At 37.0% G+C, this 25,306-nt stretch overlaps 1 protein-coding gene and 1 long non-coding RNA gene across 2 annotated transcripts; one reads left to right on the top strand and one right to left on the bottom strand.

The window, feature by feature from the left end:
- The first annotated feature begins 3 nt into the window (after window positions 1-3).
- LOC124451056 lies at window positions 4-1,776 on the top strand. Its single transcript, XR_006950325.1, has 4 exons — window positions 4-409; window positions 607-665; window positions 747-812; window positions 995-1,776. It is a non-coding gene; the product is annotated as an uncharacterized LOC124451056 (long non-coding RNA).
- Window positions 1,777-4,463: 2,687 nt separating this feature from the next.
- On the bottom strand, window positions 4,464-24,982 carry LOC124451981 (DNA replication ATP-dependent helicase/nuclease DNA2-like). The gene is given in 18 exon segments (XM_047002576.1): window positions 4,464-4,959; window positions 5,154-5,409; window positions 5,921-6,150; window positions 6,768-6,957; window positions 7,107-7,248; window positions 15,604-15,868; window positions 15,975-16,226; window positions 17,396-17,459; window positions 17,981-18,070; window positions 18,073-18,259; window positions 18,479-18,684; window positions 19,356-19,574; window positions 19,769-19,894; window positions 21,317-21,622; window positions 22,675-22,896; window positions 23,153-23,356; window positions 23,430-23,820; window positions 24,323-24,982. Coding segments are annotated over 18 exon segments (3,933 nt in total). The 5' UTR covers window positions 24,602-24,982; the 3' UTR covers window positions 4,464-4,655.
- Between the last annotated feature and the right edge of the window lie 324 nt (window positions 24,983-25,306).

Below are 25,306 nucleotides of genomic sequence, written 5' to 3'. Positions count from 1 at the left end.
AAGGAACTGTCCCAAAAGGCATTGTGGCAAAATGGTTTATTTTATTTGCGCATGCGTGATATGTTTCCATTTAAGAAAGAAATTCCAGAGGCCTTCATTTAGTACAATTTTAAATTTCATGTATGTGAACAATATTTCTTTGTATATCCGTGTTTTTTAAGAGTTTGCAACATCAAAAGTTTGAAGCAAGGCAATCGATCAACAGGGCTCTCATAAAACCATGACCAGCTGACAATTTAAAGAAGTATAGTATAAAACAAATGCCGAAGAAGCCAGACATCTTGAGATTGCAAAATATGCATCAAAAGAAGACGAGAAGTGAACTGTAAATTTTTGACTTTATTTCAAAGTCATCCTCAGACAGAATGTGAACGTGGAGAGGAAAGGAAGCACATAAAGTGATGATGCGGTATGAACTTTTAAAGCGTTCTTTTTGTTTGTAGTTGCACAAATTTAGGTTAATTTACATATATGACTTCAGTCATATTAACAAAAATACTTGTACAAATTTATTTATGCCCACAAGTATTGTGCAGGGAGAAATTATTCTGAAAACAAGTCCGTGTTCTCTATTTCCTTCAATAACAATGTCATATTTGTTAATAGAACAGCAGTGTGTCATATGAATGTCGATGTTTTGAGCAAGAAAATGAATTGGAGATTTGGTACGTATGTTTACATTTATTGTAAAAATATGTTGGTGAAAAATATATTATGTTCATTGTTTTTCTCTCATTTATATGTAGAATGAACAAAGTGAAGATATTACTGACAATTATGACAAGCACAAAGAGTTAACCACCAAAACACAGGTTTGTAATGTATATATTGATATTGTTTCTCATGAAAAGTCATTGGATATGGTCATATGTATGAGTGCTTTCACTAGAAATAAATGAAAAATTTTGCAGTAATTTAAAGAAGGCATGTACTATTTTAACACATATTAAAAGTCTGTACACATTTTAAATTAAATAATGGTCTGTGTTTGTAGGACTCTGAAGATATCTTTACCAAGCAATCTATCTCTATTATTACAAAGGAATCTAAACAACCATGTCAACTTAGTCAAGTAGTTCTCACTTATACAGTTATACTTTATACTGTTTACCACTAGTTCATGTTTTTAATGTGTTATAAATAACACTTTGCTTGATAATTGCATAAGCATGAAACACTGTGTAGCAATACTTTATCAGCATAAAAATACATTAAATGATATTTTTGAAATTGTAAATATGAATAATTACTGTATACTTGTTGTTTCACTGTCATCTGTCTCCCATGACCACTACACTGGGCTATTGCTACAGTTTGACTTTGCATCAAATGTATCATGTCAGCAATCATTTGTTGTTCATGATTATAATGCAAACAAAAGAACAATTAGAGTAATGTCAAATTTTAGCATCGTAAATTCAATGTTGGGAATATACCCAACAAAATGATATTGCTTGTTTCTGTTTTTCTAGAAAATTCAGTTGTTTTGCATGATACTATTTTTTGACACTATGATCTGCATGTATATCTACTTCAGCATAATTCATTTGCATTTGTCCATCGATTACCAACCTATTGGTTAAAAGCTGCTCATGTGATGCAAATCGAAGGCAATTTGTTGAAGCCCTGCCTAACAATATACAATTAGGTCTTCAAAAGTATGTAAATAAAATCTTACTGTACTTGTCAGATATAACATATACCAGTTGCATGCAAAAATGTAAATTTTACTTTTTTTCACATTTTTATATAATTCATATAATTCATACTTGTTTACATATTTTTACACATTTACACACAAAGATTATAATTCATGCAATTTTACACATTTTTATACAAAGAATAAAATTCATGTTTTTTACACATTTTTACTTATTGTCGCACAAAGACTATAGTTCTTCATTTTTTTTAGATTTTTACACATTTTCACACAGACAATTCACCCATTTTCACTTAATTTTACACAAATTCACACGAAGACTGTAATTCATGTAGTTTTACACACTTTTACCCCCTTACAAACAAGTACTACAATTCATGCATATTTACAAATTTTTGAAAATGTGAAAATTTTTCACAAAAAGACAATAATTCACGCATTTTCACAATTTTTCACAAAAAGACAATAATTCACGCATTTTTACAAATTTTCACAATTTTTCACAAAAAGACAATAATTCACGCATTTTCACAAATTTTCACAATTTTTCATTCAAAGGCTATAATTCAAGCATTTTCACAAATTTTCACAATTTTTCATACAAAGGCATTTTTTACAATTTTCACGGCATTTTTTAGGCATTTTTTACAATTATAATTCAAAATACAAAGGCATTTTTTACAATTATAATTCACGCATTTTTTACAAATTTTCACAATTTTTCACAAAAAGACAATAATTCACGCATTTTCACAAATTTTCACAATTTTTCACAAAAGATTACGTTCACGCATTTTCACAATTTTCACACTTTTCATAGGCTATAATTCACGCATTTTACAAATTTTCACAATTTTCACAAAGAAAATCATTCACGCATTTTCACAAATTTTCACACTTTTTCATCCAGTTATAATTCACGCATTTCCTTTTCATGAATTTTCACAATTTTTCATACAAAGATGATAATTCACGCATTTTTACAATTTTCACAATTTTTCACAAAGACACATTCACGCATTTTCACAATTTTCATTCAAAGCTATAATTCAAGATTTTCACAATTTTCACAATTTTTTCATTCAGTTGGCTATAACGCATTTCACGAATTTTTCATCCAGGCATAATTCAACATTTTACAATTTTCAAATTTTCACAAAAGACACATTCACGCATTTTCACAAATTTCACAATTTTCACAAAGACAATTCACGCATTTTCACAATTTTCACATTTTCATACAAAGCATATATTCACGCATTTTTACAACTTTCACACTTTTTCACTAAAAGACATAATTCACGCACACTTTTCACCAATTTTTCATTCCAGTTATGACCAAGCATTTTCACAATTTTCACTAATTTTCATTCAAAGGCTATAATTCACGCATTTTCACAAATTTCACATTTTTCATTCAAAGAGACCAAGCATTTTCATTAAATTTTCAATTTTTCTTATACAGTATTATAATTCGCGCATTTTTACAAATTTTCACAATTTTCACAAAGACATAATCACGCATTTCTTTTCACAATTTTCACAATTTTTCACAAAGATTACACCACTTTTCACAATTTTACAATTTTTCATAATAAAGGCTATAGATTCAAGCATTTTCCTACAATTCTTCCTACTTTTTTCATACAAAGGCTATAATTCACGCATTTTTATTAAATTTTCACAATTTTTAATTAAAAGACAATTAATCCACGCATTTTTCACGCATTTCCACAATTTTTCACACTTTTAACAAAAGACAATAATTCACGCATTTTTTCAAATTTTCACTAATTTTTCACAAAAGACAATAATTCACGCATTTTCACAATTTTCATAAAGTGCTATAATTCACGCATTTTCACAAATTTTCACAATTTTTCACAAAAGACAATAATTCACGCATTTTCACAAATTTTCACAATTTTTCACAAAAAGACAATAATTCACGCATTTTTACAAATTTTCACAATTTTTCACAAAAAGACAATAATTCACGCATTTTCACAATTATTCACAAAAGGACTATAGTTCACACATCATGGAAAGGTTTCCTTGTCGGATTTTCGAAATTATGAAAAGCTTACAACTAAGAAACGTAAGGCTGAACTTCATGTCGCCTTCCTTAAAGATTGCAATTCACTTGGAGTTTTTCCAAAGTTCGTGTGTTTTCCACTGCCTAATGTTGACAATCGAGATACATACCACATTCGAAAGCGTTTACTACGAACTACGATAACGAAGACTCATATCATATTATGTATCATATTACTTAACACTAATCATTCTGCACTGAAGATGGCATTCTGATAATGTCGAAACATGTTTGCTCTCAAAAATATCGTCGTTTTTCTCAAGTGTTTTTTAAAATTGCTGCTAATTAGAAATTATGATAAGACTATAATTCACGCATTTCCACAATTTTTCATACAAAGACTACAATTCACGGATTTTTACAAATTCTCACAATTTTTAACAAAAAGACAATAATTCACGCATTTTCACAAATTTCACAATTTTTCGCAAAAAGATTATAATTCACGCATTTTCACAAATTTTCACAATTTTTCACAAAAAGACAATAATTCACGCATTTTCATGCATTTCCACAATTCATCACAATTTTTCATTTTTCATTCCGCATGTTTACAATTTTCTACAATTTTTCATTCATATATACTTACTGCCCGTGCTCAATCAGTACAAAAAAAACTTCGGTCTGATTTTTTTCCGTAAAGACCTCGCGTTGGGTTATTAAGGGCTTAATAACCACAATCATGTCTACAAATTCTAAACTGCAAAATAAAAAATCTTAAATATATTTCAAAATAAATATTTGCTTATAGAAATTAAGAGAACATTATGAACTTGCTATTGTTAAGAACGATTTCATAATTTATAACTGGTTTTAAATTACATAAGTTCCCATCATCGCCTTTTCAACCATTTTAAAATTGAAAAATTCTAAATGAAAAACTAACTAATTGTTCCGAGGTCACCATGGCAACAAGCCACGGCCGACAGACTGGGGAAGACAATACACCCACTTGTTCTCTTCGAGCAAAGCAAATAATTCCTGGAACAATGCATTATGATTTAGGGTGCTTTTGGAACCAAGCAAAACGAGTTTATGTTTGGCTCTAGTGACAGCAACGTTCACTCTTCTCCAGTCTCTCAAGAGTTCACCCACATGTCCGTCTGCGTTACTTCTGACCAGCGACACAATAACGCAACGTTTGTCGCGACCTTGATACTTGTCAACCGTGTCGATCTCGATGTTGAATGCAGAAGAGGAATTCCTACAAAAGAACAGTTTTATCAGTCAGGTGTTCTTCGTTCTTACCTCCAAGTAAATTTAACAATTTCTTAGCAAAGAGGAAAAGTAAAGCAGGACAGAGATGTTTGGCAACATATGGATTACACAAAGCGAAAATCACTTCAGTTTAACACCTAAGATCAGAGGCACCCTCAACTGTAAATTCGTTCAACTAACTTCTCTATCACGTGATCTGCATTCAGACATTTCCTGATCGCCTTTAACTGCTGTTTGTACGGCGAAATCACTCCGATATCATTAGAACCCAGCCCACACTTGATCAGACCGTGAGCTAGTGTCGCAACCAGGTCTGCCTCGATTTTATTTAGCACATTACGACCATTACGAACTTCAGGCGCGGGCAGACGGTCTGTATCGAGAAACAAGACGGGTGATTGCGGGTCAAGAACTTGTAACAACCACGTGTAATCACCTAGAGGAAAAATTTAACAATGAGGCGAAAGTTGAAACAGCAAATGAACAAAAAATATCATCTTTTTGTAGCCGTGTTAGAGCTTTGTAGGTGTAGCCGTGTTAGAACTTTGTAGGTGTAGCCGTGTTAGAACTTTGTAGGTGTAGCCGTGTTAGAACTTTGTAGGTGTAGCCGTGTTAGAGCTTTGAAGGTGTAGCCGTGTTAGAACTTTGTAGGCGTAGCCGTGTTAGAGCTTTGTAGGTGTAGCCGTGTTAGAACTTTGTAGGCGTAGCCGTGTTAGAGCTTTGTAGGTGTAGCCGTGTTAGAGCTTTGTAGGCGTAGCCGTGTTAGAGCTTTGTAGGCGTAGCCGTGTTAGACCTTGGAGAGTGTTAGACGCTCAGTTATAGGCATTACAATAAGTGCAGTAAAGGAGCGTTAATATACGAGTTATTTACACAGCAACCTGCATCCGCAACTTTGATAGTGCAAATGAACAATGTGATGTAAAAAGATTTCTAAAATTTAATCATACCGCGATCTTCTCTCGACAATATATCACGAAGTAAAGTAGCGAAGTTTGGCAAATCCAGTAATTTCTCGGAAACGTCGTCATTGGCACACTTTAGACGATTGTTATAAACGAGGTGGTTGGAGACAGCCATGATGGATTTATGCATTCTATACTGATACTCTAGATAAACTACAGCTTGGGGATGCGTCTCAGACAGGAGTTTAAATAGACTTACTTCCATTCCATTCTTTCTACAAAAAATAAGAGTGCATTTTACCGACTGGTAGCAAAAGTTGAACATTGGTGTAGGTAGTGAAATGTGCCAAATAAATGTCTTTAACCATCTGAAAGCTTTCTCTGAATTAACAAACTAACAGACTGACTGACTAACAGACTGACTGACTGGCTGGCTGACTGACTGACTGTCGGACTGTCTGTTTGACTGACTGACTGTCTGACTGTCTGACTGTCTGACTGACTGACTGACTGACTGTCTGACTGTCTGACTGTCTGTTTGACTGACTGACTGTCTGACTGTCTGACTGACTGTCTGACTGACTGACTGACTGACTGACTGACTGACTGACTGACTGACTGACTGACTGACTGACTGACTGACTGACTGACTGACTGACTGACTGACTGACTGACTGACTGACTGACTGACTGACTGACTGACTAAAGATTTCTCTAAGCTATCCAAAATGCTTCTCTAAACCATCTTGAGGTTCTATAAACTAAATTAAGGCTTTTCAAAATCATCTAAACGTTTCTCTTAACTATCTGAAGATGGCAATGAACGAAAAATAGTAGTACTAAATTAATCATCTAAATCTTCAAAAAATTCAAAATTTCTCCCAAGTCTTACTTTGCAAAAGAACTCTCGACCAGCGGAGGCAGTTGATAATGATCACCAACCAAAACAAACGTTGACGCGTGACGTAATGAACCGATACAAACTGGCTGAGTGATCTGGGAAGCCTCGTCAACGATGCAATAATCAAAACATCTTTGTCTAAAGATGGCGTTGTTCACTCCAAGACAAGTCGTAGCGACGACTAGCTATGAAAGGAACAACATGTTAATGTTAAATTCGGTATTCAAGCAGAGAGAAGCAGAGAGAATACACACAAATCTTAACTAATCTAACCTAATTCTTCCTTCAGAATATCTATTTAAAATGGTAAAAGACTATAAAATTGTACACGCTTATAAGTAAACCTTGATTCGTAAAATTCTTTGAGTTCGTTAACTGTCTTTATGTGTTTCGCTGCCTTGCTGACAACATACGGTTTAATATCTGCGTGAACTTTTTGAAAGGTGCCCAAACGAAGAAAATCAACTTGATTCTGTGAATGAACAAGGTAGAAAAGCAACACAAAAGTAATACTGGTGTCAGTGTAGGTAGTGATGAATGAATAACAAAGAACAAGAACAGTCTTAACACTATGTAAAATGTATAAGAAATAAGATAACGTATGTCAGTGTAGGTAGTGATGAATGAACAACAAAGAACGAGAGCAGTCTTTACACTATGTAAAATATATAAGAAATAAGATAACGTGTGTCAGTGTAGGTAGTGATGAATGAACAACAAAGAACAAGAACAGTCTTTACACTATCTAAAATATATAAGAAATAAGATAACGTGTGTCAGTGTAGGTAGTGATGAATGAACAACAGAGAACAAGAACAGTCTTTACACTATCTAAAATATATAAGAAATAAGATAACGTGTGTCAGTGTAGATAGTGATGAATGAACAACAGAGAACTAGAACAGTCTTTACACTATGTAAAATAAATAAGAAATAAGATAACGTATGTCAGTGTAGGTAGTGATGAATGAACAACAGAGAACAAGAACAGTCTTTACACTATCTAAAATATATAAGAAATAAGATAACGTATGTCAGTGTAGGTAGTGATGAATGAACAACAAAGAACGAGAACAGTCTTTACACTATCTAAAATATATAAGAAATAAGATAACGTTTGTCAGTGTAGGTAGTGATGAATGAACAACAGAGAACTAGAACAGTCTTTACACTATCTAAAATATATAAGAAATAAGATAACGTGTGTCAGTGTATGTAGTAATGAATGAACAACAGAGAAAAAGAACAGTCTTTACATTATGTAAAATATATAAGAAATAAGATAACGTGTGTCAGTGTAGGTAGTGATGAATGAACAACAGAGAACGAGAACAGTCTTTACACTGTCTAAAATATATAAGAAATAAGATAACGTGTGTCAGTGTAGGTAGTGATGAATGAACAACAGAGAACTAGAGCAGTCTTTACACTATCTAAAATATATAAGAAATAAGATAACGTGTGTCAGTGTATGTAGTAATGAATGAACAACAGAGAAAAAGAACAGTCTTTACATTATGTAAAATATATAAGAAATAAGATAACGTGTGTCAGTGTAGGTAGTGACGAATGAATAACAGAGAACTAGAACAGTCTTTACACTGTCTAAAATATATAAGAAATAAGATAACGTGTGTCAGTGTAGGTAGTGATGAATGAACAACAGAGAACTAGAGCAGTCTTTACACTATCTAAAATATATATAAGCTTCAACAATTCCAGGCTTATGTGACCAGCAAGATACTCGTACATAAACTACTATTAAAACGACGACCGGTATACAGATAAATCTTTATTTCAATGCAATGCGTCAAACGTACGGTTCTAAACGACAGAGTATAGATATTAACATAACCGACAAGGAGGCCTAAAGCCGTAATCATCGTTACCTCGTAATTTGGCCACTAAATATAAACATCCATGTACAAAAAATACACCACTATACATGAATTGTGCTCAATCTCAAAAGACCCCAAGAACCATGCTTTTATACGGGTCCCTTTTTGTTTTTCATAATAATTAGCATAATAATTAGCATAACCTAAGCTCTATGCATCTCGATCCTACATACCAGCCCCGAACGACCTACTATACGTCGTTCAATAATTCAAAAAGGATCGAGAGCTACAATACAAATGTTTTCAATGTTAACTTGCGCAAGTTTTAAACAATGTGTCCACCAATCTTGTCGAATAACCAAACATAAACCAATAGATACCGTCGTTTAACGTAAACAAAATAATAATAACAGTTAAGTGACAACAACAATAACGTTCGTTTTCTGAAGAATTTCTCGCTTTACTTCGCAGTCTCCAATAGGCACAACTTCCTGACATCTCGACGATAACGACTTTGATTCGCCGTGCGGATCTCTACTTGCCGAACATGTCCGTTGCTATCGGGAAATGTTTCTTCAACTATCGCTAGAGGCCATTCACCTCTGGGAGTATCTTCCATCACCATCAAAACGACATCACCTTTGATTAAGTTTCGTTTTGGGTGTAGCCATTTCTGTCGTTCTTGCAAACTTGGCAGGTATTCTTTTAACCACCTTGCCCAAAATTGGTCAGCTAACTTCTGCGCTTGTTTCCATATTTCTCGGGGGTTATTTGCCGTAGGTGAAGAACTTGCACTTGTGCTTATGTTTCGATAACGCAGGAGTAGAGTGTTTGGTGTAAGAGTTGATAAATCTCGAGGGTCATCACACTGCCGTACAAGAGGCCGATCATTCACTATTTTCTCGACTTCGCACATTACTGTAAGGAGTGTTTCATCATCAACAACTCGGTCTCCTATTATAACACGCATTTGCTTCCTGATTGTTCTGATCATGCGCTCCCAAACTCCCCCGCTATGGCTTGCTTTCGGAGCAGAGAAATGCCATTGAATTCCCTTTCTCTTAGACGATCTAATATTCTAGCTTGATTCCAATTTTGCAACATTTGCTTAACTTCAGATTCCGCTCCTCTAAAATTCGTCCCGTTGTCACTGAACAACTCATTCGGCGGTCCGCGTCGACTGACGAACCTACATACGGCTTGAATGAAGGAATCTGTCGATAGGTCATGTGCAATCTCAATGTGTATGGCCCTTATGGCTAAGCAAGTGAATACACAGCCATATCGTTTTTCAGTTCCTCTTTATATTTGACTTTAAGAGGTCCAAAATAATCGACTCCCACAGATGAAAACGGGTACTCACCAGATTTCACACGAGCTTTGGCAGTGGGGCCATTATCTGCTTCCCTGGAGACTGGTTTCGGCGACGACACGGAACACAATTATTGACTATACTCTTCACAGTGCTAGGTCCCTTTATTATCCAGAAGCGTTGCCGTATTGCTGCTAGAGTTTGACTGGTTCCAGCGTGACCTTCCTTTGCATGGTAATACCGGACAATGAGCTTTGTAACGTGATGACTGGAATCAAGAATTGCGGGATGTTTAGATTCTTCCGGCAGCGATGATTTATCCAAACGTCCACCAACTCTCACAATTCCTCCGGCGATGACTGGACATAGTTTAGCGTATCTCTCTCTCATAGTTTTCTCGTTGATAGATGAACTTCGTTGGGTAAGTTTAATTATTTCCTGGGTTGCCGATTCAATCTCTTTTACCTTTAGAGGACCACGTTGTACTTCTAATCCTGGACCGTTTGGATAACGGCTTAAGATGTACTGTTTGAATCTTAGCAGCCATGCAACCGACTTCTGCAATCTGTACCATTCGGATGTTCGATGGATAAGTTGTATTAGCGAATCAGGGTGCATCCTTTGAGTTGATGACGGCACCAACTCTTGCTTTAGGTTTCTTTACTTCCACATCTGTGTCTTCTACGTCTGGTATGTCATCTAGCTGCGTTGGCCATAATTTGGGATCTTTCCAAAGGAAATCGGGTCCGTTCAACCAAAACTGCAAGTCCCGTTGGTCTTGGCCTGTTGCGCGACCAAGACTTATACCTCTTGATGCAAGGTCGGCTGGGTTGAGCTTGGTTGGCACATGTCTCCATTGATTCGGAGTAGAAGCATCGTGAATAACTTGTAATCGATTCGCTACAAAGGTTTGAAACCTTTTGTTCTCGCTCTTAATGTAACGCAGCACTATCATTGAATCGCTCCAGAAAACAATTTGACTTATTGACAGATCCAACTCATCACAAATTTGTTTATTCAGCTTCACGGCCAATGTTGCAGCGGTTAGTTCCAATCTGGGTACCGTGACTGTTTTAAGAGGTGCAACTCTTGATTTGCCCATAACTAAGGTACAATGAATCCTTCCTTGGGTATCTTCCAGCCGAAGGTACGTTGCTACCCCATATCCTTCAGTCGATGCGTCAGCAAAATAGTGGAGTTCCGCATTCCTTGTCTTGTTAAATTCGTGCGGTTTATAGCATCGAGGTATTTCTAATTTCACAAGGGAATGGAATTCGCTTTGCCAGTCATGCCATATTTCGCTTGTCTCGATTGGGAGATCTTCGTCCCAGCCGTGATTTACTCGACACAGGTTTTGCATTATGCGTTTGGCTGGTAAAACGACAGGAGCGACTAGACCAAGGGGATCGTAGACCGAAGCTATGAACGATAGAATCCCTCTTCTTGACTCTGCTTTCAATTTGCTTCCCCGGAATCCCAACGTGTCCCTTTCCGTATTCCACTGAACGCCCAATGCTTTCTCCATCGGCAACTTCTCCAACTGAAGGCTGACGCATGGCGCTCTTTCTTTGTTAGGTACGTGAGATAAGACTTCTCGATCATTTGACACCCACTTTGTGAGATGGAATCCACCGCGAGACAGCAAAACTGGTAGTTCGTCTACCAACTTCATTGCTTCTTTCCTTTCTGGTAAAGACTTGAGACAGTCATCTACATAAAAGTTACGATCAACTGTGTCGACAACTTGTTTGCTGAATTCTTTCCGATTATCTGAAGCTGTTCTTTTAACGCGTAAGAACAACAACTTGGGGAAGAGGTTGCTCCGAATAAATGAACAGTCATTTGATGCTCTACTGGTTCTTTGGATAGATCTCCCTCTGGCCACCATAGAAATCTCAGTGCATTACAGTCTTCTGGCTTAACCTTCACCTGATGGAACATCTTCTCAATATCTGCCATTACCGCTATCTTTTCCTGCCTGAACCGCAACAATACACCAACTAATGAATTGGTATAATCTGGTCCTTGAAGAAGCTGATTATTTAGGGATGCGTTGTGGAACTTCGCAGCACAGTCAAAACGATTCTTGTCTTTTCTGGTTTTGCGGGTGTGTCACAGGGTGATGAGGCAGATACCAAACCAGTTTTTTGAGTGACTCGTCCTGTGTATTTTGTTTATCCACTTGAACTACTTTAGCGTGCCCTTTTGAGATGTATTCCTTCATCGTTGCCTTATAATTTGCGTGAAGTATGGGGTCCCTCTCAAGTCGTTTCTTCAAATAAGCAAGTCTCCTTTCAGCCATAGACTTATTGTACGAGAAGTGGGTCATCGTATTTCCAAGGAAGACCAATTTCATATTGATGATTTTCTAGCTTGACAGTTCTATCCATTATTGCCTTTGCGCGACGATCCTCGACCGACAGACATTCTTTAACGTCAGCAGCCGACTCGCTAAACTCTGAATTGTAGAGATTTTGCAATTGCTGACGAATGGAACTCATACCATCTTCCCTTTCCATACACCCAAGAGCTTGATCAACATGAATGAAGTTCATCTGAGCTTCTTGATAAGGTTTTCCCTTCAGAGGTCCCATCACCGTCCAACCGAGGATTGTCCGTATTGCGTAGGGTTGATTTCTTTTCCCAGAACGCACTTCAAGGGGGGCAAAGAGCTTCGGGAACGTCACTTCCAATAAGGATAGTGACTTTCTTATCCACTAAATCGGTTAGATTAACGCCTTTAAGGTGAGACCACCCTTTTTACATCAGTGTTCGTGGGAATACTTTCTAGAGCAACAGGAAGAGTGTTGGTCGTCCAAACTTTATCTAGTCTGACACCTTTGCCCGTGGATACTCCAACCACATCGAGAGATAACTGTTGACCCTTACTTTTGTGGCTGCCTGAAACAGTCGCTAACGTGAATTCGATGGGTGAGCAATCGGCTCCAAGATCTTCAGCTAAACTGGTTAAGCACATGGTTGTGTTGGAGCCACTGTCTAAGAACGCATAAGTTTCTATCACACGACTACCATAGGGTGCGCTGACCTTAACTGGAATAACTTGCAAACCTATACGACAACTGCTATATGATGAATTTGTCGCGCCAACTCCAGACGTTGGGAGTGCTTTGGATTGGCTGTCGCTTTCAGATGGTTCAGGATTTGGATTACTCCTTTCACTTGATTTAGAATCCTTAGCCTTTATTTCGGATGAGTGTAACAAAGGATGGTGCCTTCTCTGACAACCTTCAACACCGCATATGCGGGCACCTCTGCAGTCTTTCACGAAATGTCCTGGGCTCAAGCAAGCATGACAAACTTTGTGCGTCTTTACTAGGTCTTGTCGTTGCTGAAGATTTTGAGCCCTGAACTTGTGACAGCGTTCAAGATGGTGTGTGCCTTTGCATAGTACGCAGGATAAATTTCTTCCCTTTGATTCACTACTGTCAAATATTCTCTGGCTGTGAGTTGCTAAGTTTGTGCTATTCCCACTAAACAAGAAGGATTTCTTCTTCAATCTGTCAGTTCCATCCTTTCGGGTTTCATTTTTCGAGGTAATCATTTGACCAAAGTACGTACTAGCCACGGCTGCGCGGGATTGTATGAATTCAGTTAAATGAGAGAAATCTGGTGTGATGTGATTGTCGTACATATGGCTTGCTTTATCAGCCCATTTTGACTTGAGATGCATTGGAAGGCGGCTAACTACCCTTCCCAGAGTGTCCATCGAATTGATACTTGCCCGATTTCCTAACTGAATAGAACCAAGGAGACACGTTTCCATATCTCTTGCTAGCTGCGACAATTTCTCGGCTTCGTTTACTCTAATTGGCGGTCCATTCAAGACTTTCTCAAGGAATGCTTGGGTTACGATGTGATTTCGACCAAAGTTTTTTCTCAGGATTTCCTTAGCACGCTTGTATCCTTGATCCGGAGGCATAATGATGCAATGCTCTATCGCTTGTCTTGCTGTTCCTTTACAATACTGAATAAGGTAATTCAGTCGATCTGCATCATTACTTTCTTTACTCTCGACATTCACTTCAAAATTCTTCATGAACAACGGAAAGTTGCGAGGTTCGCCATCAAAACTCATGTATTCCCTTTGAGGCATTCTTAATCCCTTCACTACTTCGTCCATCGTAATCTGCTGCTTCTCTAATAGATATTGTAACTGCGACGAATTGTCTCGTTGCAAGCTTTGCTGAGTTTGACATCCAGTTCCACTGGTTATTATACTTTCTTGGGGTACACAATTTCCGGTAGGAGGTATCGCCAAGCGCTGACTTAAACTGCTTCTGTCGATTGGGGTTGAAGGTTGCTGGACTGGGTTTTTATCTGGTTCACGAGCGTTACTACTACTTTCCCTGTCCGACAGTTGATGTTCAATATCATTACCAAAAACTTCTTCTTCAAGCTTCCGAAGCTCATCTCGACGTCGTTGTATTTCCCGTTTCTTCATAGCCATCTCATGCTCAATTCTCGCCTGATGCATTTCTTTCTCTAGTTTAAGCCTTGCCTCCCTCATCTGCTTGTTCAGCTCTTCTCTTCTATTAATTTCCAATTCTTCAAGTTCACGAAACCGTTCTGCCCATTTTGAATCAAGCGCGCTCGTTACTCCAGCCCCGTTGTCTTCAAAATTTGTTGTTTGCGTCGGCTTTTCCCACGCACGAGCAGTCCGCGTGACGTTCACGTGAGAAGCTGCTTGTTTACCGATATTAGAATTGGACTGGAATACAGGAGCAAGAGGCGATAAAACCGAATTATCCTTCAAAAATGAAGCGACCTGACTTAGACCAAGTTCAAGCTCCTGTTCCTGTTCGTCTGCTACTCGCTCCGGCGAACCCAAACTCGTCGAAGCCTCGTCAGAAACGACAACTTGCTTGTTTTGTACGACGACGTTCGGTCCGCTTTCAGCTCGCTCGCTACCGTCATCTTCAGCGGATTCAATCATGTCTTGATTCGTATTGTTAAGCGAATTCTCTCCAGATTTAGCTCGACTCACTTGACCTGGAGGACTTAACTGTTCGCCAGACGGCTGAAGTACGCGTTTTGATAAGCCTTTAATTTTCGACTTTTTACCTTGACCCTTTCGTTTCTGAGTCATTGCTGATCGATTAAACAACAATTACGAGAACTATATAAGCTTCAACAATTCCAGGCTTATGTGACCAGCAAGATACTCGTACATAAACTACTATTAAAACGACGACCGGTATACAGATAAATCTTTATTTCAATGCAATGCGTCAAACGTACGGTTCTAAACGACAGAGTATAGATATTAACATAACCGACAAGGAGGCCTAAAGCCGTAATCATCGTTACCTCGTAATTTGGCCACTAAATATAAACATCCATGTACAAAAAATACACCACTATACATGAATTGTGCTCAATCTCAAAAGACCCCAAGAACCATGCTTTTATACGGGTCCCTTTTTGTTTTTCATAATAATTAGCATAATAATTAGCATAACCTAAGCTCTATGCATCTCGATCCTACAATATATAAGAAATAAGATAACGTGTGTCAGTGTAGGTAGTGACGAATGAACAACAGAGAACAAGAACAGTCTTTACACTGTCTAAAATATATAAGAAATAAGATAACGTGTGTCAGTGTATGTAGTGATGAATGAACAAAAAAGAACATTATATAACTTGCGTCAGTTACCTGGAGAAGTTTCAATAGAATGTTATCAACAGCCGAGTGAGTATAGCTTGTAAGCAACACAGATTTTCCACGAGAAATCAAAGCACGAACAAGACAAGCAATAGTGTGCGTCTTGCCAGCACCAGGACACCCAAGAATCAACACATAATCTTCAGCTGTAAGAACTTTCTTGATCGCTTCCTTTTGGTTAGAATTTAAAAGATGAAAAATTTTCGACAACTCGTCAGTGTTTTCTTGACTTTTGTTTACAAGTGAAGACGCAGAACTATAAGAAACCATCGAAGTACTTTTACTAAAGTTTTAAACAATAATTTACAAAAGGTAGCTAAGCTACCGCTGGCCAAGCAAAGAGCAGTTGATTATAAACATACCCTGATGAGAAATCACTGCTACAGACATCAGAAACACGGCCGCGAGGAGCGACATGAATTTCCTCAACTTCTTTAGCGAATGTTGGCGGTTCAAGATCAACAACACGACGTCGTAGTTTAGCGCAACGTTCGTTCTCGGTAATGAACAAATTTGCAAGATTTGACCATTGTATAGTTGCTCCTGTCGAAATTTCTGACTTATCGATACGGTATAAAGGTCGTCGACCGTCGGAGCAACGTCCATGATGATAACTAGTGAACGAAAAGTGCAGTTTTAAGTCTCAAATTCATACGACTGGATTTTTAAAGTGCCTATATCACCCTCAGGGAAATTATCTATTTAGATAGAGTTGACTATTTTAAGAACATTTGTAATATATTTTTTAACGCGAAAATTTGATCTTCCTTGACTTTTTGCTCCTCAAAGTTGGCTTTTTCGTGTGACCGCGAGGTGCTGGGACTGGGTCTACTTCACCGGACGTGACGTACATTGGAGAGCACGCTGACTTTTAACGATGTAGTTTATAGTGAAATCTGTAGCGAAGTCAAGAAATTTATTTTTTATTAAACTTGTGTTATATTGTGCACTTTGTTATCGAATCACACTGTAAAACTACAGCGTTAAAAAGCAGCGTGTTTTCCAATACACGTCACTTCCGGTGAGCTAGACCCAGTCACAGCACCTCACGGTCAAACACGAAAAAAGCCAACTTAGACACACAAAAGTCAAGGAAGATCAAATTTCCGTCTTATAAAATATATTGCGAATGTTCTTAAAATAGTCAACTCTATCTAAATAGATTATTTTCCTGAGGGTGAAATAGCCACCTCAAAGCTAACTCTTTCTCACACACACACTGAGTGAAGCTTCAAAATCCCCTCGTAACTATTCGAAGAAGGTATTTTCAGATTTTAAATCGTTTCCTTATTGAAGATTTAGACAAAAAATCTTCAATAAGGAAACGAGTTTTCCATTGTTGAGTGGGAGCAAGATTTTGTACCGGGTGGACGTGAGAGCACAGGTGATACTGTGACATGATGTTGTGTTAAATCGATGTAGTTGTGGGTAAAAAAAGCAGAGAGAGCACACATAGTTATAGACAAAAAAGGCAGAGAGAGCACACATAGTTGTAAGCAAAAAAGGCAGAGAGAGCACACGTAGATATAGACAAAAAAGGCAGAGAGAGCACACATAGTTGTAGGCAAAAAAGGCAGAGAGAGCACACGTAGTTATGGGTAAAAAAGGCAGAAGCTTATAGCCATTCTTTCAATTGATGGTGAGATAACACCCTGAAGTTTGATAGATGTTATAGATTTATTTTTCAGTGAAAAAGATCAGTTACAACAACTAAAATTTAAGAATGCTCTTCTATTGCACAACCCCACATGAAATACAAATATCTCTGTCGTTTCAAAAATACCTCTGGGTTAGATCCTTCTCCAATAAGACAGACAGATTTTCGTTTGACACATCTTTAAGGAATCCTTTATAAAATAAAATACATTTCATGCTCTTTCTTTCGTTCGCATCAAAGGAAACTTTTCTCAACTCAAATGACCCAAATTTATGATTAGCCATCATTGTTTAACTGCAATAAAAGTTTTGGGGTCTTTATTATTTAGTTTGATCTGTTTGAATGTAACAATAAAACTCGTTACGTCATTTTTCTATAGACGCAAAGCCTTTCCCAAAACAACCTGCTTTTCTTTTAGCGTTTTTTACCCAGCTGACAGCACAAATGTCCCCAATTTTTGAAAGAACAAACATTAACTTTAGTTAAGCTCATTAAAAACATCAGCTATAAATATGTTTTTTTAGCTGAATAACTTCTAAGGCTGTCGAATCGCGGTCTTTTGAATAAATAAAACCGCTCTTTTAACACTATAGCTCACTTCCCAAATCGTGAAATCCACTCCACAAAAACAATCGATCAAATTGCCTGATACAACCAACGAATACCACATCACACAAACAGAGCAGAATACAAAAAACGTCAGCTTAATACCTGTCGCCAAAGCAATAGTACCACCATCTTGACTGACAACAACGTAATCACCACTACACAAGTGCGTATCTGCTACAACCAGCTGTGAACATTTGAAATCATCTTTTTGAACGTATTTAAGTATCTTTCAGGATCCTCAGTGACACTGCACGATACTAGGAGCATTTGACTGAAACAATATCCCAATTGTTCACGTTCTATCCCTCTTAAACGCCAGATATCCTGGTCATGTCTTTTTCCTGGATGTAGGAATTTGAGAACAGTGACAATAGGTACATCCTATCTGATCACAGTTAAAATTTCAACCAAAAATATTTCACTCTCAAGTCCAAAGCTTTACACTTAAAAAGCAACTGTGGACTATGATGATATTTCAAAACACAGTTCTAGTTTCTTTCATATCTTAATATCATAGATAATAACATCACGTTGTTGTGATGTACTCAGGTATAGTAACGAAATAGCTAATAACAGAAAGAGAAAATCGCAGATTCTTACCTTCATCGCTTGAGCTTCATGTGAGACTAAATTATTCCAATGAGAAAAATATTTCAAATGTTTTGGGCCAAGATGACTAGTTGAGTTATGGAGGAGATGATTATTCCCAAAATTCTCACTATCGCCATTCTCAACCGCTCTGTGATATAAGGAACAGACTCGAAGCTGAGGACAATATTTACATTTATGTTCATCACAAAGAATTCCTAAAAATTTAAATTTTATAGTTTGTGTGTAAAATATAGAATGTAATCTTCGTTGTTCATTCATCACTACCTACACTGACACACGTTATCTTATTTCTTATATATTTTAGATAGTGTAAAGACTGTTCTTGTTCTCTGTTGTTCATTCATCACTACCTACACTGACACACGTTATCTTATTTCTTATATATTTTAGATAGTGTAAAGACTGTTCTTGTTCTCTGTTGTTCATTCATCACTACCTACACTGACACACGTTATCTTATTTCTTATATATTTTAGATAGTGTAAAGACTGTTCTTGTTCTCTGTTGTTCATTCATTACTACCTACACTGACACACGTTATCTTATTTCTTATATATTTTAGATAGTGTAAAGACTGTTCTTGTTCTCTGTTGTTCATTCATCACTACCTACACTGACACACGTTATCTTATTTCTTATATATTTTAGATAGTGTAAAGACTGTTCTTGTTCTCTGTTGTTCATTCATCACTACCTACACTGACACACGTTATCTTATTTCTTATATATTTTAGTTAGTGTAAAGACTGTTCTCGTTCTCTGTTGTTCATTCATCACTACCTACACTGACACACGTTATCTTATTTCTTATATATTTTAGATAGTGTAAAGACTGTTTTATTAATTCATTTGAACTAATGCTTACCAGGCATCTTTATAGGGCCATTTATTCCGCTATGTGACAAATATCGTACAAGCTCATTCCTCTTGATTATCAAAGCACGCTTCTCATGCCTGTACGCAGGCACACCCAACATGTGCCCAGCCTTCAGGTAGAGAAGAAGTCCAGAATCTAAGGTACAGTTGTATCGCTCCATCATCATAAGACTGTAGAGAATCACTTGCGCACGATGTTCGAGGGAGCCTGGGAAGAAAGGAAAATTGATTGAAATTTGGGATATGGAATTCGGGTTGGCAATACAATCCTAAGCTAATCCTATATTAATCCTAATCCTAAATATGAACTGGTTTCTGACGAATTAAAACCTCCCACGATGCAAGCAGTAAATTCTTCCGATAAAACTGACAGCCAAAAAAGTTTACTTTAAACATTAATACCAAGTTTTCGTTGACATTTTCCAGTTTTTAATTCCAAAGGAAGAACGCAGGTTTGAATGTGAGATGATTTCTTCTTCGTGATGTTGGGACGATTTATTTTCACTTCAACTGATGAATCCACTTGACCTACACAAGATTGTTTTATTGTGATCTTAGTAATATCATCTAAAAAGCCTGGGGCGAGTGGTTTAAAGAATGGTTGGCCGAGTATAAAGACATGGGACCGATTATTTAGAAGACAATCAACGCTAAAGAATAGCTTGAGAGAAACCTGGGTTGATTGATACGTTGCTGGAGATTAACGTAATCCAGAGTTAATATTTAACGTAATCCAGAGTTAATATTTTGAACAATTGACCAGCGGGTAAAAAGCACCTTACAGACGAACAAATTTTGTATGAGAAATACTCGTTAGCCCGTGTATACGGGCAACAATACGGGCTTCTCTTGTTAGCGCTAGCTCTTTTTCGTAATTTTCTATACAAATAATATTAAAGTAAATGGTTTGAACCTGGGAGTATCGTTATATGTTTGTAAATGATGATCGTCCAGGTTAATAAAGTCCTGAGAAGGACTGTTTTTGATGTTGTTGACTGACGTTTCGACAACCTTAGCGGTAGTCATCTTCAGAGTCAAATGAGGAGTAAACGTCAGGTTAGCCGTATTTGTTGTCTGGTTCTTACGTCATTGTATTGTGTGTCGTTAATCCGTGCCCGACTGATACGGGCAGGACTTAGAATTAAGTCTCCGTTGAACACACAAGAGGCTATTCAGATTATCAAATCCACCAGCAGACGACTGATACGGGCACGGATTAACGACACACAATACAATGACGTAAGAACCAGACAACAAATACGGCTAACCTGACGTTTACTCCTCATTTGACTCTGAAGATGACTACCGCTAAGGTTGTCGAAACGTCAGTCAACAACATCAAAAACAGTCCTTCTCAGGACTTTATTAACCTGGACGATCATCATTTACAAACATATAACAAATAATATTACTCTTGTATAGTGGTGGAGATTCATTAGCTTTTAGCTCTATTAAACAGCTTCATATTTGTATGGAAGTTAAAGATTATTTGATGGTGGAGCGAGGGAAACTACTTTAAAGCGCCTTACTGACGAACAAATTTTCTATGACAAATACTCGTTAGCCTGTGTATACGGGCAACAATTTTTTTAAGACAAATTTTTATGTGGCAAATTTTCTTTGATCGTCTGTACGTATCAACATATCACATTGGGTTGATTTGTCATATAATCTTTGTAGACCTTACAGACGAACAAAATCAGTCATGTGGCAAATTTTCTATGACAAATGCATTTAATCAAAAGTTGACATGCTAGCTTTTGAACAAATGCATTTGTCGAAGAAAACTTTGCTAAAAAGTCCCATACAGATGGGCAAATGACATTTTCCACATAAAAATTTGCCAAAAAAAACTTGCTCGTCTGTAAGCGGTTTAAATTTTACCCAGCCATTTTAAGCATTTGTGCTCTCACCCCCCCTCCCCCCCTTTGACGAAATAGCTTTCTCTACCTTTGAGCCCGAGAACAGGTGACCACACACATTCTTCAATATCAAGAACTCGAGAAATGGAAATAGCCACGTGATCTTCGCCCATGTTGTTTGATTTCCCGCCATCTTTGAAATCGATCAGACCGTTAACAAGATGAGGTTCGTCACTGAAGAATCTCGCTCCCCACTCGCTGAGGAAGGGAATGTATTCGGAAACTTTCGTCGAGACATCTTCTTCTGTTATTCCCAAGGCATACAATTCGGTAAGATACGACGGTTCACGAAGCAAGTGCTCGGTTGTCTCCGTGACAAATTTTTTTGAAAAATCTACAAACGATTAAACGAGTTTATAAAAACAGTTCTAGTCTCTTTTATCGATAATAACATCACGTTGTTGTGATGTACTTAGGTATAGTAACAAGATAATCATTGTCTTCAATGTTCTACCAACTAAACTACAAGATCAACTGTGGACTATGATGATATTTTAAAACACAGTTCTAGTTTCTTTCATATCTTAATTTCATAGATAATAACATCACGTTGTTGTGATGTACTTTGGTATAGTAACAAGGTAATCATTGTCTTCAATGTTCTACCAACTAAACTACAAGATCATCTGTGGACTATGATGATATTTTAAAACACAGTTCTAGTTTCTTTCATATCTTAATTTCATAGATAATAACATCACGTTGTTGTGATGTACTCTGGTATAGTTAACAAGGTAATCATTGTCTTCAATGTTCTACCAACTAAACTACAAGATCATCTGTGGACTATGATGATATTTTAAAACACAGTTCTAGTTTCTTTCATATCTTAATATCATAGATAATAACATCACGTTGTTGTGATGTACTCTATAGTTAACAAGATAATCATTGTCTTCAATGTTCTACCAACTAAACTACAAGATCATCTGTGGACTATGATGATATTTTAAAACACAGTTCTAGTTTCTTTCATATCTTAATATCATAGATAACAACATCACGTTGTTGTGATGTACTCAGGTATAGTAACAAGATAATCATTGTCTTCAATGTTCTACCAACTAAACTACAAGATCAACTGTGGACTGTGATGATATTTTAAAACACAGTTCTAGTTTCTTTCATATCTTAATATCATAGATAATAACATCACGTTGTTATGATGTACTCAGGTATAGTAACAAGATAATCATTGTCTCCAAAGTTCTACCAACTGAACTACAACATCAACTGTGGACAATGATGATATTTTAAAACACAGTTCTAGTTTCTTTCATATCTTGATATCATAGATAATAACATGACGTTGTTGTGATGTGCTCTGGTATAGTAACAAGATAATCATTGCCTCTTCAAGGAAAAATAAGAACCTATGTTACAAACCTTGTGCTTTTAAAGACGCCTCAAAAATACGATGAACCAAAGTTCCCACGAACATCACTTCGTTAGGTCCATCGGTCTTGAAATATTTATCCAAGATACTTTGTCGAAGACACTTTACTGACGTTGCAATGGAAGTGGGAGTAACAAGGATATCTGGGTACACGACGAGGTAATTATCGCTACCATTATCCAAAATATAACCATTGACTTCGGATTTTTCACCTCGTGAGGAAAGAGATAGTTTCGTAAGAAATGAAAATCGTTACTTTCAGAACATTAAAAAAAACTAAGGTGAGCAGAGCCGTCCCGAGAACGTCAATTGTGTGTGGGGGTGGGTGGGGTGAAGAGGGGGTGGGACGGATCAGTTCGCAGTACGTAGAGGGTTGCAATGCACCATGGGCACCGTTAGCAGCGAGTCTACATGAATAACGCCCCCGCCCCCCAATTAACGATCTATTAAACCATTTCTGTAACCTACCAATAATATTAACAGCATCACCGTTCACAACTTCCGTTTGTTCCCACTCCTCGCGCAATCGACAGAACACTTCTTCGCCACTAGTTTCATCGAACAATCGCAGAACTTTCTCAATACCGGCATATCTTGCGGTCGTACTATCACGAATCTCGCGTTTCGTCACTTCCTGTACGATAAAACGTCGATAACTGAGCTCAGGTTTACCTGGAGTAAAACAGAGTAGTTTATATCATTCTATGGCAAACATCACAAAAAAGATGGTGTTTGACAAACCAACCATTGGAAAGATTGACAAACTTGTCTGTCAAACGAGCAACGCTATTACAACGACCCTTGTCTTTATCATAATCACAGACTTTATCCTTCTCGTAACTGACTCGCTTCTCCTTCTTGGCTGAGCCCATCTCCATAGGTGACCACGTGATGTCGCCGACTAAAAGTTCAACGTCATCACAATCGAACGAAACGTCCGGGCATTTGTCACGTGACCACCTTGAAATGTTTGATTCAGCTGCTTGTAGGTCAGTCATGTCCTCCAAAGCAACGATGTCGTCTTCTTTTGAATTCTTGTTTTCTCTTTTAATGGGTGAAAATATTTTCACAACAGATGCATCTAAAAGTTCATCATCTTTGGATGATTCCAGGGAGAGTTTCCGTCGAGTGTTGAGCTTAAATTGAAAATGTTATTTTAAATTTATTCTCTAGTAACGACACTTATTAAGGAATAAAAGATGTTTACTGTGTTTGCACAGTCTTATGCAAACCAAGGAGACCTTTGGGAGAACTTGAGAGTTGATCAGTGTAACTCCGAGACATAAGGTCGAGGGTTGCACATACTTGACAATCAGTGCAAACAAAAACAACATTTTTCATTTCTTTCATATACTTACAATAACGAAAAAATAAATTAAAAAGAAATGTTTTAATATTTCCTCTAACATGTATTCATGATTGATTTGCAAATTCTCTTTCATTGATTTAATTGATTGAGCCCAATAATGGCACAAGGATTTATTGTTGTTATTTTATAATACTTCATATAACATTCTTTGTTCACACACCAACTGAGTTACAAGACAAACTGTGAACTTTGATGTATAAAATGCTTGAGTGCTTTTATATTTTAATATCATCAGTAATAAAAATTCTTCAAACAGTAAAATGCCAAACCTTAAACATTTCTTTAGTTTCATTCTTATCATCATTTTCTTTGTGTCCATCATTGTTCACAGTTATCCCCTGCAAACCATAACCTTTCAACACAGAATCCTCAGCATGTCCCTCTACATGTATCAAACCTTTACATTCACTGTCATCTTTGCTGCCATTATAGCACATAGTCTTACTCTCTGGTCTTTTCGCTTTTTGTAACTTAAATTTCTTTTTTGCCAACTGTAATGATGATGTCCTAAAAGACTTTTCATTGCATGAATCCTTTCCGTTGGTCATAGATTTGTTGAACCTTTTGGTTCATCAGTATTAGAACAACCATGGACAACATCCTGACCATTACAGTAAATCAAAGGTGAAGATAACACACCATTATCAATAATCATAGAGGAGTCAACATCATTGCTGTTTTTAACATCCATCGAACTTTCAACTTTCTTTGACACATCCATTGCAACTTCACAGCAGGTCTCTGCAGGAATCCCACAGTTTTGTTTTTGAGAGTTTACTTTAGAAAATTGTGTTTTTATTCGACTCGAGTTTGAAATATTTGAGTCGGGTGATGGAGTTGGTGGTATTATAGAATCATCGAAACATCCATGACCACATTTGACTCCAAGTCGACAGAACTAATCGGCAATTTTAAATTACTTGAATTTTTTTCACAAGAAATGTCATCACCGTTTGTAAATTTTTCGTGTCTTTCATCATCACTAACTAATTCGATATTTTTATTTTTTGTAAATACTTCGTCGACATCACATAAAGGAGAGGTAAAAAGTGAGTACAAACCGTTCTTACGATGATTATCTGCCACATTCTGTTTCTCGCGTTCAGAGGGAAAATTTCCTAAAGTGCGTTGTAGGCCAGAAGAAATGGATGCGGTTTCACGATCATTTTCAAGTTCATTCTAAACTCTTTCTGCGTTTTGTTAGAGGCTGGATGGCTGCATCTTGAGATGTTGGAACAAAATAACCGTCACAA

This window comes from Xenia sp. Carnegie-2017, unplaced genomic scaffold, assembly GCF_021976095.1.
Source record: "Xenia sp. Carnegie-2017 unplaced genomic scaffold, XeniaSp_v1 HiC_scaffold_24, whole genome shotgun sequence".
In the NCBI taxonomy this organism is placed as follows: domain Eukaryota; kingdom Metazoa; phylum Cnidaria; class Anthozoa; order Malacalcyonacea; family Xeniidae; genus Xenia; species Xenia sp. Carnegie-2017.
This window is presented reverse-complemented; position numbering and strand designations above follow the sequence as displayed.